The sequence below is a fragment of the Jaculus jaculus genome, chromosome 18, assembly GCF_020740685.1.
Source record: "Jaculus jaculus isolate mJacJac1 chromosome 18, mJacJac1.mat.Y.cur, whole genome shotgun sequence".
In the NCBI taxonomy this organism is placed as follows: domain Eukaryota; kingdom Metazoa; phylum Chordata; class Mammalia; order Rodentia; family Dipodidae; genus Jaculus; species Jaculus jaculus.
In genome coordinates this window covers 11646474-11662935 of record NC_059119.1, presented here as the reverse complement: position 1 = coordinate 11662935, position 16462 = coordinate 11646474, and the positions used below count along the sequence as shown (strand labels likewise).

Sequence of the window (16462 nt, the reverse complement as noted above, 5' to 3'; positions counted from 1 at the left end):
GAAAGGTGGTTGTGGGCTCCATGGGCAAAAGGTTTTTGTTTGTTTTTGTTTTTTTCTTCGAGGTAAGGGCTCCCTCTAGCCCAGGCTGACCTGGAATTCACTATATAATCTCAGGGTGGCCTCTAACGCACGGCGATCCTACCTCTGCCTCCCAAGTGCTGGGATTAAAAGAGCATGCCGCCACACAGGCTCTCTTCATTGTTTTTTTTTTTTTTTTCTGGAGGCAGAGTGGAACATGGTCCTCAGCTTTAGTTGCTGCTGGTTATTATTTATGTGAGACTTCATCGCACTGTCATCTGCCACCAACACAGAGCAACTTGACAGTTGGCACCAGAGGCTGGGGTGTCATTAAGGGAGAATCGCTGGGCTTGAGAGAGAGAGTCAGTTTTCATTGAAGGTGAGGGATTGCGTTGTGATCGAGTCAGCTGTTTGGTCAAACCCGAAGAACACTGGCTTAGGTTTCAGTCCTACCTCAGCGACCATTCCTTTCTCAAGCAGGTTGGTGCCACCAGGAGTGCTGGAAGCGCTGTTGGCCGGGGAAGCACTGAGCAGTGCCCATTTTATTCAAAAGATTCAAGCCATATTGGGCATACCACCCACCATATCTCAGACAGAACATTCACCAGCAAGGCGAAGGCTCTAGCTATGGGACTGGGGGAGGTTCAAGGAGCTGGTTACCCAAGGGGTTCCCTGTGCGGTTGGAGAAGAGGGTCCTCCACTGGAGCCGCAGTGCGCAGCCCACGTGGTCTGTAGCATCACTGGGCCGTTCACCTGCCTCACAGCCCAAAGGAGGTCCGAGGTCAACGAGAGCTTGCAGGCCTGGCTGAAGACACGCAGCGCACCACACTGACAGGATTACCTGCCAGGGAGGGGAGGAGAGAAGCAGGGCATCTCTGTTATTTTTCTTTTTCGAAGGGAAAGGTCTCACTCTAGTCCAGGCTGATCTGGAATTCACTATGTAGTTGCAGGTGGCCTTGAACTCATGGCAATCCACCTACTTCTGCCTCCCGAGTGCTGGGATTAAAGGCGTGCACCACCAAGCTCAGTTTATTTGAGAGGAAGAGAGATTAAAGGGCAATTTAACAAAGCAGATCTGGTTTATGAAATTTGTGGTGCTGGGATCTTCATACCAGGGTCATAGGAATAATTTGGGGAGTCGCGTGCCCCCTAGTGGGTTGCTGTGGGTTTACTTTGAAAATTTGAAAGTAGGAGTACTAGTAAAAATTGAAAGTAGTGGTGGCGCACGCCTTTAACCCCAGCACTGGGGAGGCAGAAGTAGGAGGATCGCTGTGAGTTCGAGACCACCCTGAGACTACATAGTGAATTCCAAGTTAGCCCAGGCTAGAGTGAAACCTTGCCTTGAAAAAGAGATTAAAAGTAGGGCTGGAGAGATGGCTTAACATAAGCCAGATACCCAAGGTGGCATATGCATCTGGACTTCGTTTGCAGTGGCTGGAGGTCCATTTTCTCTCTCTCTCTCTGCCTCTTTGTCTGTCTGTCACTCTCAAATAAACAAAAATGTTTTAAAAAATTGAAAGTATATACTGAATCAGCTCAGGGTACCCCAGGCTGCGGACTGAAGGTTGCTTACAACCTGTGCAGAGGCGTGGGGTCCTACTGCCGGCTGGCCAAGTTTGTTGTCTCGTCAGCCCAACAAACGACACATGAAGCCCCGAGGGACACGCCCTCCTGTCATCTACTACCATCTCCCCGTCACGTCGCGTGCCCGTCACTCTCATCGGGAGGAGAGGGCTTCGTCCGGGTCTCGAGCATCCTTTCCTAAGCGCCACAGGTGGCGTCAACCCGAGGGGGCGGGGACTCCGCACCATCAGCCAATCGGAGCTTAGCGCCCTGCTCAGCCAATCAGGACGGTCCAGTTGGGGGCGCTTAGCCAATCGGGCTCCACGAGGAAGCCCTGAGTCAATACTTTTGCGCCCGTCGCAGCCGGCCGGTGGCGTCTTGGGGCCGTCGCCGTGCCGGACCCCGAGTCCGGCTCGCTCGTTCTCCCCCCAGGGACGAAACCCCGCCCGTCCTGTCCCCGAAGCCATGGGGCGGCAGTGGGAGCCTTCCACGAGGGCAGCCGTGCAGTCGGGCTGCGTGGTGAGCGCCTGTCGCGCGGGGCGACCGGAGGCGGGCTCGTGGAGCTGCAGCGGGGTGATCGTGAGCCGCAGCCCGGGCCTGGTGCTGTGCCACGGGGGGATCTTCACCCCTTTCCTTCGGGCGGGCAGTGGCTCTCTGACGGAGGCCGGAGTCGCCTTCCTGCCGGGCGACAGTTGCCGTGACGACCTGCGCCTTCACGTGCAGTGGGGGCCGCCGGCCTCGAGTGCCTCGGGTCACGCGGAGCCCGAGCGGCCGGGGGTGTGCACGCCCCGGTGTGCGGGTCCCGAGCCCCCCACCCGGGCGGCCGGCCGGCCCCGCCCGCGACCTCCCCCGCGCCCGGCCGAGCTGCTGCTGCTGCTGAGCTGCCCGGCCTTCCGCGCCCACTTCGCGCGCCTCTTCGGGGCCGAGGCGGCCGAGCAGTGGCACTTCGCGAACTCGGCGCCCCACGACGAGCTGTCGGAGGAGGAGGAGGAGGACCAGCTGAGAGCGCTGGGCTGGTTCGCGCTGCTGCGGGTGCCGCCCGGCGGGGAGACGCCGCCCGAGCTGGAGCGCGCGCCCGCCGCGGCCGTGGCCGTGGCCCCGCTCGGGACCGTGCCCAAGGGCGCCCCGCTGCTGGCCTGCGGATCCCCGTTCGGAGCCTTCTGCCCGGACATCTTCCTCAACACGCTGAGCCGAGGCGTGCTGAGCAACGTGGCGGGGCCCCTGCTGCTGACCGATGCTCGCTGCCTGCCCGGCACCGAGGGCGGAGGCGTGTTCGCCGCGCGGCCCGCGGGCGCGCTCGTGGCGCTGGTGGCCGCGCCGCTCTGCTGGAAGGCCCGCGAGTGGGTCGGCCTCACGCTGCTCTGCGCCGCCGCCCCGCTGCTCCGCGCCGCCCGCGCCGCCGCCCATCGCCTGCGCTGCCCGGAAGCCTCCGCCCTGGCCGCCCTCCTGCCGCCCGAGGCGGGCTCCCCACGGGGTTCGCCCCTGCCGGACCTCGGGCCCCCGTGGGCGGCCGCCGCCGTGTTGGTGGAATGCGGCACCGTGTGGGGTTCGGGAGTGGCCGTGGCGCCCCGCCTTGTGCTGACCTGCCGACACGTGGCCCCCAGAGAGGCATCCAAGGTCCTGGTGCACTCTGCCACCCCCAAGTAAGGCCCAGAGGGCTGCCCGCACTCACCAGGGCTCAGGTTGTGAATGCTGTCGGTGGAGACCTGGGACCCTTCCCTCGACCTTGACAGAACCCCGGGTGACAGGGTCTGGGTCTTCTGGCAGGGAACAAGATACCACCATGCTGCACACAAATCTGGTGGTTTTTTTGTTTGTTTGATTTTTTGGCCTCACTCTAGCTCAGGCTGATCTGGAATTCACTCTGTAGTCTCAGGGTGGCCTTGAACTCACAGAGATCTTCCTTCCTGTGCATCCTAAGCCCTGAAATTAAAAGCGTGCGCCACCACGCCCGGCTACAAATCTGTTTTTTTTTTTTCCCCCTGTTTTTTTGAGGTAAAGATGGAAGGTTTTATTTGGGAAAAACACAAGCTTCCAGGACTGACTGTCAAGAGTGGAGTATAGTCAACCTGAGTTTCCATAGCAAATCTGTTTTTTTTTTTTAACGTGTAGATTTCTTTTTAATATCTTATTTTTATTTATTTGAGAGAGAGATGGAGAGAATGGGCACACCAAGACCTCCAGCCAGTGCAAACGAATTCCAGATGTTGGTTGATGGGTTCTGAACAGTCTCTGGGTGCCTCAGAAGGCAGCTAGCCTAGGACTTTAGACAGTCCCTTATACCCTCTGCAGGGAAAAACACCTTTGCCCTCCTTTTGCTGTGGCAATAGGACAGTGGCCTTGGCAGACTGGCTTGATTTTCTAGCTTTTTTTTTTTTTTTTTTTTCTTCTGTAGACCCAGGTTCTTAGGGCAAAGTTAACAGCCTGGTGTTAATTCCTGACCTTCACCTCACCTGGCTCAACCAGCCTTGGAGCCCAGATCTTCCTGAATGTCTTCTGAAGGTTAGCCCAGTGAGACTAACCCAGCCCAGCTTTGCCAGAGTCCCTATGAACAGCACACAGAACAGTCATGATTTCATTTTTAATATAGTTATTTATTTGACAGAGAAAGGGGGAGAGAGAGAATGGGCACGCTAGGGCCTCCAGCCACTGCAAATGAACTCCAGACGCATGCACCCTCTTGTGCATCTGGCTAACGTGGGTCCTGGGGAATCGAACCTAGGTCTTTGGCTTTGCAGGCAAATGCCTTAACCACTAAGCCATCTCTCTAGCTCTGTTTTTGTTTTTGTTTTTTGGAAGTAGGGTCACACTCTAGCCCGGGCTGACCTGGCATTCACTAAGTACTCTCAGGGTGGCCTTGAACTCATGGAGATGCTCCTACCTCTGTCTCCTGAGTGCTGGAATTAAAAGGCGTGGGTACCCGGCTATGATTTTTTTTTTTTTTTTTTTTTTTGAGGTAGCGTCTCATTCTAGTCCAGGCTGACTTGGAACTCACTCTGTAGTCCCAGGCAGGCCTTGAACTCACAGCAGTCTTATCTCTGCCTAATAATGCTGGGAGTAAAGACATACATGGGTCTCACACTAGCCCAGGCTGGCCTTGAACTTGCAACAATTCTCCTATCTCTGTCTCCATAAGTGCCAGGATTAAAGGTGTGTGTGTGGGGGGGGGCACCACACTTTTTTTAGATAGGGTTTCATGTAGCCTAGGTTAGCCTCAGGCTGTTAGCTGAGGCTGGCCTTGAACTACTGATGCTCCACCTCCAAGGTGCTGGAATTACAAAGGTGAGCCACCATGCCTGGTGTGCGAGTGTGTAGTATGTGGTGTATGCAGATGCGTGCACATCATTAATCATTGACTGTTAGCATAGCATCATTTGTCTCCAGAGCGCTTTCCCAAGGCCACATGTTATGTTAAGACCTAGTAAGTGTTTGCAAAGAAGAAAGGCAGGCAGCCAGCAGGGCATGGTGGCCTGTGGCTGCAAGGATAATTTCCTTATCCTGCTCGGGAGAAAGAGGCTCTAAACTCCTTAATCTGCATTGGCATACATGTGTATCTGGCCTTGCCATTCAGAACATCCTTGACCTGAGATGCATGCTCTCAGCAGAGTTCAGGCAGGGCAGTGGACTCACTCCACAGTCCCAGGCTGTCTTCGAACTCATGGTGATCCTCCTACCTCTGCCTTCCTGAGTGATGGGATTAAAGGCGTGCGCCACCATGCCTGGCCAAGTCCATGATTCTTTTTTTTTTTTTTTAATTTTTATTAACATTTTCCATGATTATAAAATATATCCCATGGTAATTCCCTCCCTCCCCACCCCCACACTTTCCCGTTTGAAATTCCATTCTCCATCATATTACCTTCCCATTACAATCATTGTAATTACATATATACAATATCAACCTATTAAGTACCCTCCTCCCTTCCTTTCTCCACCCTTTATGTCTCCTTTTCAACTTACTGGCCTCTGCTACTAAGTATTTTCATTCTCACGCAGAAGCCCAGTCACCATGATTCTTTCTTTAAACTTCTTTTCATTTATTTGAGAGAGACAGAGACGGACACAAGGAGAGAGAGAGAGAGAGAATGGGTGTGACAGGGCATCAGGCCACTGCAAATGAACTCCAGATGTGTGTGCCTCCTTGTGCATCTAGCTAACGTGGGTCCTGGGGAATCAAACTTAGGTCCATTTGGCTTTATAGGCAAGTGCCTTAACCACTAAGCCATCTCTCCAGCCCCAGCCCATGACTTTTGTTGTTGCTTTCATCTCACTTTCTTCCTAGTGCTGAAGGGTGTGAGGCCAGTCTGTCTTTGTTTTCTTTGCCCCAGGAGTGTGGCAGTCTGGGGACACGTGGTGTTTGCCACCCAGGAGGTATGTCCATATGACATAGCGGTGGTGAGCCTGGAGGAGGACCTGGACGGTGTCCCCACGCCTGTGCCCGCTGAGCACTTCCACGAAGGTAAAGGAGAAGGGTCACAGTATGAAGGAGGGGTCTCACCTGGGCTGGGCTGGGCCCCAGAAAGGAGAGTGAGTGGTGACTAAATGTGTCAGATGTCCAGTGCCCTTCCCCACCTCAGCTGAAGTAAGGGGCCCAGGGAGCATTGCAGGATCCTTGCTGGAGGCCTCCCTGTGTGCTGGGATACCCAAAGTGTTGAGCCACATGGGGTGCACTGTTTAGGACTCACAACAGTGAAGTATCAGGGTACTGGAACTTAGCAGCTCCTTTTTTTTAATTCCATTTTTTAAAAAGTATATTTATTTATTTTAGTTACTCATTTATTTATTTATATTATTATTTCATTTATTTATTATTTGAGAGAGAATAGGCGCACCCGGGGCCTCCAGCCATTGCAGATGAATTCCATATGCATACGCCCCCTTGTGCATCTGGCTTACATGGGTCCTGGAGAATTGAACTGGGGTCCTTTGGCTTTGCAGGCAAACTCCCTAATCTTAGCAGCTCCTTTTGACACTTCTGGTCACAGGCATGAGTGGCACCCTTGTTCTGATGGCATGATTTGGATTCAGAGACTGAGGGGTGCTGCCATATGAGTACCAGATACCCCATTTCATGGAATCACTGTGATATAGTAACAAAAGGGGACAGGACCTCTGGATTGGCAGCTCTGTGCCACCGGTGGCCTTGGACAAAGTATTTAACTGTTCCCTGCTTAGGTTTCTGCTTTTGTTGGTGTTGGGGTGGGGTTGTTCTTCAAGGTAGGGTCTTACTTTAGCTCGGGCTGACTTGGAATTCACTATGAAGTCTTAGAATGATCTTGAACTCACAGTAATCCTCCTACCTCTGCTTCCTAGTGCTGGGATTAAAGGTGTGCTCCACCACACCTGGCCGCATTCTTTTTTTGTTTTCTTGGTTTTTTGAGGTAAGATCTTACTCTAGCCCAGGCTGACCTGAAGTTCACTCTGTAGTTGCAGGACGATGGCCTCGAACTCACAATGATCCTCCTACCTCCTCCTCTGAAATGCTGAGATTAAAGGCGTGCGCCACCATGCCCAACACGGGTTTCCACATTGTCAAGTAGGGTGCTCACCTTGCTCCCGGGGCTGGTGAGGACTGTGTGAGACCCTGTGAGCTGTTAGCCTCGCCTTGCCCCTTCACAGTCCTTGGGGAAGACAGTGGGGCAACCTGGTGGTTTCTACCACCATGTCTTTTCATCAAGAGACTTAGTCCTGGAAAGAGATGGATATTGATTCCACGATCGTGAGCCCCTAAGTTAGGTGAGGAGGACCCTAAACGTGACTGCCTGGTGCAGGCCTGAGGACCGGTCTGACAGTCCTCTGCGTGTAGGATTTGCGCACATTCATTTGGACTCAGGGATTTCTCCTATTTCTTCCTGCATGGGTTCTTGGCAGAGGCGCCTTCTGGGGTGTGGTGGGGTGTCTCGTCAGAGACCTCAAGCAGAAGGGACAGAGAGTGAATCTGTAGAATACAGACGTCACCAGGCATGGTGGCTCACACCTTTAATCCCAGGACTTGGGAGGTAGGAGGATCCCTGTGAGTTCGAAGCCAGCCTGAGACTACATAGTGAATTCTAGGTTAGCCCGGACTAGAGTGAGACCCTACCTCGAAAAACCAAAAAAACAAACAAAAACAGAGATGCCCTGCTTCTCTCCTGTCTGCCCTGGCAGGTGATCCTGTCAGTGTGGTGGGCTTTGGTGTCTTCGGCCAGGCCTGTGGACCCTCGGTGACCTCGGGCATCCTCTCGGCTGTGGTGCAGGTGGAGGACGCCCCGGTGATGCTGCAGACCACGTGTGCTGTGCACGGCGGCTCCAGCGGAGGACCTCTCTTCTCCAACCGCTCAGGAGACCTCTTGGGTAACCAGCTCCGTGGACCTCCCCCAGGCCCATAGCTAGAGCCTTGACCTTGCTGGTGAATGTTCTCTGTCTAGTCCTGGGAGGGTCCTCTGGGATGTGGTGGGTCTTACGCCCTCAGGTAGTTAGCCAAAGTCTTTGGGCTTTTCTGACTCTGATGTGGAGATGGAGGAAGGCTGAGCTGGGAGAGGAGGGATCTAGGCCCAGGGCCCTTTGCTGGCACTAATCTACTGTTTGTGACCTTGGGTTAGCCATTGAATTTTAGATGTATGCCCCACCTTGTGCATCTGGCTTATGTGGGTGCTGGGCAATCGAACCTGGGTCCTTTGGCATTGTGGGCAAGTGCCTTAATTGCTGAGCCATCACTCCAGCCCTCGAGTGTGTTAGTAATGCAGAACTCAATCCAATCACAAGATAGATAAATCCGCATGCAGAGCCATTTGAGAAAAATAACTACCCTGTAACTCTTCAAAGTGGCCAGGACACAAAAGGTAAAGGAAGTCTGAGAAACTGACTGGAGGTGTAGGACATTGGAGACGGGTGACTAAGGAGGGGTCTGGGGTGGGTTCTGGAGCAAGAAGAGGACGTTGATGAAAACAAGGAATTCTGCACTTTGGACCACAGTGTTGCGCCAGAGCTAATTCCGTTCTGGTTTTGGTGTTTCTGGATGACGAGGTAGTGCCTGGGGGAGGCTGCGTGAACGGTACACAGGGGCTTGAGTATTTAAGTGAGGCTGCTGGCAGTATAAAGTGATCTTTAAAACAATACTCTGGGGCGTGGGCATGGTGGCGCACGCCTTTAATCCGAGCACTTGGGAGGCAGAGGTAGAAGGATCGCCATGAGTTCAAGACCATCCTGAGACTACATAATGAATTCCAGGTCAGCCTGGGCTAGAGTGTGACCCTACCTTGAAAAACCAATAATAATAATAATAATAATAAAATTAAAAAAAAAAACTTTGGGGTTTGGAGAGATGGCTCAGTGATTAAAGGTGCTTGCTTGAGAAGTCTGCCTGCCTGGGCTCAATTCCCCAGCCCCCCATTTAAAGATAGTCAGGCATTCATTTGCAGCAGCAAGCAACTGGTGTACCCCCCCCCCCCACACACACAGTATTCTGATCATGGGTAGCAAAACGTGGATCTCATTTCTGCTTTGAGTTACTCGGCGGTGTTGGCCGAGCTCCTCCTCTGCACCAGGTGCTGTGCTAGGTCCTGTGAACCAAAGGCTGTGCCCTCGTGGAGGGTGAGAGAGAGGTGGAGGAGGGAACCAGTCAGTGTGGTCGATGTGGGTGGTGTGAAGGAGACAGTATGGCTGTGTGAGAAGTGGGTTAGCAGCGAGGAGCGAATCTGTGGCCTGAAGCTTAGCATCTGTCCCTGGCCTGTTGCCACATCCGCAGCAGACGCCCCCCCCCCACCTGTCCCCTGACTTACAGCCCCTTTGCTCTCAACTCCCCCACAGGCATCGTTGCCAGCAACACCCGGGACAATAACACAGGGGCTGCCTACCCGCACCTCAACTTCAGCGTTCCCATCACCGTGCTGCAGCCGGCCTTGCAGCGGTACAGCCAGACCGGTGACCTGAGCGGCCTCCGAGAGCTGGACCGCGCCGCTGACCCGGTCAGGGTGGTGTGGCGGCTGCAGCGGCCCCTGCCCGACGTCCCCCGGAGCAAGCTCTGAGGCCGCGCCCCCCGCCAGGGAGAAGCGGGACCACTGTGTGACGGGGGAAGCGGTGCTGAGGTGGTGCCAACCTGGGCAGCCGGGATCCAGCCCCTGCCAGGGCATGCTCCCTTCGGGCCTTCTCCCCGTCTCTCCCCACTGACTGCCGGGGCACAGACTTCGCTGCAGCCCACTTTGGGGTGTTTTCTTGAGCCCTCACCTCTCTCTGTCCCCTCAGCAGTATCATGGTCCCTTTCTGGGGGTTCCGGACCACTAGACAGATGCTGCTGGAAGGCGGGCAGAGTTGGGGCAGCGGCTCCCTAGGGCCGGGGTTCTTGCCTGCCACTGTGGTCAGCTGGGACTCTGCTCTGAGCAGCTAGAAACAGGGGTGTCTGTCTCTGTCGCCACACCTAGGGCCAGGCAAGTCCCGGAAAGCCAGGACGCGTGGGACCTCACTCTGACAGGGCCTTGTTTTCCTCGGAATCATCTAACACGTGGGGGCTGGGAAATAAACCATCTTCTTGATGACTTGTCATATACCACCTGCTTTTCCTCAAAGGAAAAAAAAAATAAACAAACAGCTGAAGACAGGTGCACGCCTTTAATCCCAGCACTCAGGAGGCAGGATCACTGTGAGTTCAAGGCCACCCTGAGACTACATAGTGAATTTCAGGTCAGCTTGGGCTCGAGTGAGATCCTACCTTGAAAACACTAAACATGTGCTGGAGAGATGGCTTAGCGGTTAAGCGCTTGCCTGTGAAGCCTAAGGACCCCGATTCAGGGCTTGATTCCCCAGGACCCACGTTAGCCAGATACACAAGGGGGCGCACGCGTCTGGAGTTCGTTTGGGGTGGCTGGAGGCCCTGGCGCACCCATTCTCTCTCTATATCTTCCTCTTTCTCTCTCTGTTGCTCTCAAACAAAAAAAAATTTAAATAAATTCAAAACAAAACAAAGACACACCTCAAAACAAAACCTAACACAGCCTGGAACCAGCCAGCATCTGGTAGAAACCTGCATGAATTTTGTGTTACTTCCTGACAGGCCTCTTCTCAAGCCAGTCCGGCAGTCCGGCCTTCATGGTGTACCACGCTGTGCTGCCTGGGACACGCCAGTCCTGGAAAGTGCTGGCCTGGCCTGGTGCCAGGCATGTACAGGATGCCTTGGTTGGGCAGAGGTCTTCATTGGACCATAGGTGTGTGTTGAGGGTGCTGACTCAAAGGTGAATGAGGGTGTAAATTGGTGATGGGGCACTTGCCTAGTGCAGGAGGCCCTGGGTTTGGATCCATGACTCCACAACACAACCAAAGCGGCAGGCGGGCTGGAGTGGCAGCTTGGTTGGTAGAGGATCTGCCTCGCCTGCACAAAGGCCTGGTTTGGTCCCCAGCACCACATAAACGACATGGCAGCACGTGCATGTGATCCCAGCACTGGGGAGGGCTTAGAAGCAGGACGATCAGAAGTTTAAGGTCATCTTTGGCTATATAAGGGAGTTTGAGGCTAACCTGAGATATGTGATACTCTGTCTCAAAAACACCAAACATGGGCTGGAAAGATGGCTCAGCAGTTAAGGTACTTGCCTGCAAAGCCTAATGACCTGGGTTTAATTCCCCAGCGCCCCCTATATGCACAAAGTGACTCATGCATCTGGGAGTTAATTGCAGCACTTGGAGGTCCTGGTGCACCCGTTTTTTTTTCTCTCTCTGCTTGCAGATAAAACATTTAAAATAAAACCACCAAGCTAAAAAAAACTATGAATGAGGCCCAAACAACACCCATGTTGTCAGGGTCACCCTAGAGGAAGGATTTTCACTAGACAGTTGAGCAAACTTAGGGAGGGCAGGGGTCTTGTCTTCATGGGGAGAGCACCTGTAAGTGTGTGTGTGTGAGGTCATTCATGAGGAACCATGGCTCATCTGTGTGTGTGTGTGTGTGTGTGTGTGGTCATTCATGAGGAACCATGGCTCATCTGTGTGCGTGTATGTGTGTGTGTGTGTGGTCATTCATGAGGAACCATGGCTCATCTGTGTGCATGTATGTGTGTGTGTGTGTGTGGTCATTCATGAGGAACCATGGCTCACACTTGGATGTCAGAGGACAAGTGATTGGTCCTCGCTTCTGGGTCTAGTGTCTTCATCCTGTAGACAGGGTGTTGAGAATGACAGTCAGTCAACTTTTGTGGCTTGAGACAGGTTCTTAGAGACGGGCCACACCAGCTCTAACATGCTATGCTTCATATACTTTTCGCATGGCTGTCACACAGTACCTGACATAAATGGAAGGCTTTATTTTGGCTCGCTGTTACAGGTGTGCTTGTCCATCCAGAAGGGGCAAGAAGGCAGGCGTGGTGGTGCATGCCTTTAGTCCCAGTACTCGGGAGGCAGAGGCAGGAAGGTGGCCATGAGTTCGAGGCCAGCCTGAGACTACATAGTGAATTCCAGGTCAGCCTGGGCTACAGTGAGACCCTAACTCAAAAATCCAAAAACAAAAATGAGGAGTCTGGTAGAGAAGAGCAGTTGGCATCATGGCACCCAGGGAACAGAGAAGAGCCAGGACGGGAGGCAGCACCCCCACATGCACCCAGGGACCTCTTTCTTCCACCAGCCTTTCCACCACCTCCCCATAATGCCATCACCTTACAAACCCATCAGAGGACTGATGGATGAGTCATTACATCACCCCCCCCCCCCAATGATCCCTAGAAACCCTTACAGGCACACTCAGGTAAGCTTCACTAATCTGTTTCTTTATTACCTCAACCCCGTTGACAGTTGAGGAGAATTCTGTCACCCTTTTGCAGTCCACTTCACGTTGCTGGGACAAACACGCAGACCAGGCACAGTTTGGGGAGGAAGGGATTTATTTCAAGCTTACAGATTCAGGGGAAGTTCCACAGGTCCTCAGCTTCCCAAATGCTGGGATTAAAGGCATGTGTCTTGGGCTAGAGAGATGGCTTAGTGGTTAAGGCCCTGGCCTGCAAAGCCAAAGAACCCAGGTTCAATTCCTCAAGACCCACATAAATTATATGCACAAGGGGGTGCATGCATCTGGAGTTTGTTTGCAGTGGCTGGAGGCCCTGTCACACTCACTGTCTCTCTCCCTCTCTCTTTATCTGCTTCTCCCTCTCTCTCTCAAATAAAATAAAGGCGTGCACCGTGATGCCAGCTTCACCATTGACTTTTTGGTTCATAGATTATAGCTGCATGAATTGTGTGTGCATAGGTGTGAGGATGTGCAAGCGTATATATACATGTGCTGGGAGGCAAGAGGACACCTCAGGTGTGGACCACCTCGTTTTTGAGATGGGGTCTCTGGCCTGGCGCTTGCTCACCAAGTAGGCTAGACTGGCTGTCCGGCAAGCTCCAGGGATCCCCTACTAGAAGACATGCACCATCACATCCCATTCTCCCCTCCTCCTCCCCCCACCCCCGCACCCCACCATACGATCTCACTCTAGCCCAGGCTGACATGGAATTCACTGTGTAGTCTCAGGGTGGCCTCAAACGCACGGTGATCCTCCTACCTCTGCCTCCCGAGTGCTGGGATTAAAGACATGCGCCACCACGCCTGGCTCTTTCCTGATTTTGTCTGTTTGGCATTCTATAAGTTTCCTTTATTTGTATTGGCATCTCTTTCCTTATTTGGAGGAAGTTTTATTCTAGGATTTTGTTGAAAATACTTGCTATGCCTTTGGAGTGAAATTCTTCTACTGTTCCCTAAATTCTTACGTTTGATCTCTTCCTAGTGTCCTGAATGTCTTGAAATTCCCTTTCATGCCTTCTTATTGGTTTGTCTTTCTCTTTGTTGGACTGTGTTAGATCTGTTGCTTGGTCTTCTAGTTTAGATATTCTGTCCTCTCCTTGGTCCATTCTACTGGTGAGACTGTACAGAGCTTTCTAGTTGACGGACTCTGTTTTTTCATTTCTAGTATTTCTGATTGGTATTTTTTCATTATTTCTATTTCCTTACTCATGTCCTATATTGATGTCCTTATTTCATTAAGTTGGTTTCCTGTGTTCTCTTTCAGGAGCTTGTTTTCCTCTTTGAGCACAGATATAATCTTTTTTTTTTTTTTTTTTTGAAGTCTTTGTCAGGCATTTCATCTAAAACAGTCTCACTGGAGGTCATTTCTGACAGATTTATAATTTTTGGTGGGATTGTGTTGTCTTGATTTAAAATTTTTTTGTTGTTTATTTTTATTTATTTGAGAGTGACAGACAGACAGAGGGAAAGAGGCAGATAGAGAGAGAATGGGCGTGCCAGGGCCTCCAGCCACTGCAAACTCCAGACACATGCGCCCCCTTGTGCATTTGGTTTACATAGGTCTTGGGGAATTGAACCTCGAGCCGTGGTCCTTAGGCTTCACAGGCAAGTGCTTAAGCGCTAAACCACCTCTCTAGCCCTTGTCTTGATTTTTTTTTTTTTTTTTTTTTTTTGGTTTTTTGAGGTAGGGTCTCACTCTGGCTCAGGCTGATCTGGAATTCACTATGTAGTCTCAGGGTGGCCTCGAACTCACGGCGATCCTTCTACCCCTGCCTCTCGAGTGCTGGGATTAAAGGCGTGCACCACCACGCCTGGCTTGATTTTTTAATATAGAGATTTTTGTATCTTGAGTTAATTTGATGCTTGGGTTTTCTAATTATCTGCAGTGTTCCTAGCCATTTAAATTAAACTTTATATATCTTCACAGTAGGAGCTTAAGGAGTCAGGTATAGCTCTTATACTATAACAGAAACAGCAGAAGTGACCCTAGGTATTGGGTTTGCCTGCTATTCAGTATTTTAGTATACTCGGTAGAGCAATTTACTGGCAAATTCTAAAATTCATCTCAGCAATATACACATTCAATCAAAACCAGCATTGTGTGTATTTATGCAAGAGTGAGGATTAGAACAAACAGATAATCTAGTAAAGCCAAGGTCCCTCAGGGTGTGTGTTGCCCTACACCCCTAATTCTGTCAACTGGGAGGTTGAGATTTCTGGTCTGAAATGGGTTCCAGGTCAGTCTGGGGCTGAGTCAGACCCTGACCCCAATAATGACAGACAAAAAAGACAAAGGCCCTATCAATCAGGAAACACCAAAGGCAACTGCTTTTTAGCAGCTTACTTGGGAATGGTAAAGCCAACCAAGAACATATCACTCAACTGTAGCACTTAACCTGCCCTGACATGGAAGGTGAGATTAGCACTTCCAGTGCAGGCCTATGTTCCTGGCTTTGGGTAAGTAGGCCCTGTTACCTTTTGGGATGGCTTCCAATGTCACCAATGCTGAGTGCTCGCCTCCATTCCCCTCTGTTGTGCTGTGGGTCTGGCCCTCTGATTAGCTGTGCTGGATGCCGCGAGGCCTGTGGTGAATGAATTCTCGGGTGCTTCGTGGCACTGGCTGCTGGAGGATGGAAGGCTGTGCAGGATGCCTGGAGTTGCACCCGGGCGGCTCACCTGGTCCCGTTTGTGTCTCCTTCGGCAGCTGCTCACCTGGTCCCTGCTGTCTTCTCCTTTGGGTTTTTTTTAAAATATTTTTTTTTAAATTTATTTATTTGAGAGCGACAGACACAGAGAGAAAGACAGATAGAGGGAGAGAGAGAGAATGGGCGCGCCAGGGCTTCCAGCCTCTGCAAACGAACTCCAGACGCGTGCGCCCCCTTGTGCATCTGGCTAACGTGGGACCTGGGGAACCGAGCCTCGAACCGGGGTCCTTAGGCTTCACATGCAAGCGCTTAACCGCTAAGTCATCTCTCCAGCCCTCCTTTGGGTTTTTGACCTTGCGAGGAAGGTGGTGTGAGGGGAACAATCCCTCCACCTGGTTTCTGCTCCTACAGCTCTGTGCCACCAGGCAGGTTGCACAGACTGGTGCTGCGGGTGCCCAGGCCCGATTCTGGCTGCTTTCCTCCTTCTGGAAGATCTTGGTCTCTGCTGCTTCTCTGCTGCGGTTGATAATAACTTATACACCTTCATTTTTTGGCAGAAGGGTGTATTTTGCTCTTGGACTACAGAGTGAGTTTCAGGTCAGCCTGTGTTAGAGTGTGACCCTACCTTGAAAAATCAAAATAAATAAACCCAACCCCCCCAAAAAACAAAATAGAGGAGATGAAGAGATGAGTACTTATGTGAAATATTTAAATATTGTGCCTGGCACGTAACAGCAACATATACAATTCTTTGGTGTTATAATAGATTCTATTTCTATGTTTTTGTTTATTTGCAAGGAGAGACAGAGAGAGAATGCATATGGTTGCACTAGAGCATCTAGCTGCTGCAAACAAACTCCAGACACATGTGCCACTTTGTGCATCTGGCTTTATGTGGGTCCTGAACTCCAGTCATTAGGCATTGCAGGGAATGCCTTAACTGCTGAGCAATCTCTTTCTATTTTTATTTATTTATTTACTAGATACTGAGAGACAGAGGAAGAGAGAGAGAGAGAGAGAGAGAGGATAGATGCACCAGGGCCTCTAGCCACTGCAAATAAACTCCAGATACATGCGTCATTTTGTGCAGCTGACTTTACTTGGGTCCTGGGGAAACAAATCTGGGTCCTTAGGCTTTGCAGGCAAGCGCCTTTACCGCTAAGCCATCTCCCCAGAAACCGTGTCTTGCTGTCCGTTTTAAACTTCCAGGGCCTGGAGCTCAGCCGGCGCGTGGGATGGCCGGGTGGTCACGCTCATGCGTGCCGGAGGGTGTGTGGAGCTGTGGCCAGGGGTGTCAGTTGCTGATCGATCTCGGGACGGGGGAGGGGAGGGCCGCGGACGGACTCCCGGGTCTCCGGGAAAGCGCGCGGGGTGTCCGAGCGGCTCGCGGCCCTCGGCTGGACCGACGATCCGGCCGGCCGTAGCTGGCCCTCGAGCGCGTAGCCAAGTTCGGGGCGGGTCGCTCGCGGTCAAGGTGGGCGCGGTCAAG

At 52.2% G+C, this 16462-nt stretch overlaps 1 protein-coding gene across 3 annotated transcripts; it reads left to right on the top strand.

The window, feature by feature from the left end:
* Positions 1–1973: 1973 nt before the first annotated feature.
* Positions 1974–10094, top strand: Tysnd1 (trypsin like peroxisomal matrix peptidase 1). 3 transcript variants are annotated; one of them, XM_045137525.1, is made up of 4 exons: positions 1974–3224; positions 5910–6040; positions 7729–7914; positions 9370–10094. In XM_045137525.1, the coding sequence occupies exons 1-4, from the start codon at positions 2047–2049 to the stop codon at positions 9585–9587; spliced, it is 1713 nt and encodes a 570-aa protein (XP_044993460.1). In that variant the 5' UTR covers positions 1974–2046; the 3' UTR covers positions 9588–10094. The 3 variants fall into 3 exon arrangements, with proteins under 3 accessions (XP_044993460.1, XP_044993461.1, XP_044993462.1); XM_045137526.1 differs by lacking the exon at positions 7729–7914; XM_045137527.1 differs by lacking the exons at positions 5910–6040; positions 7729–7914 and having other exon boundaries at positions 9370–9535.
* Positions 10095–16462: the final 6368 nt, after the last annotated feature.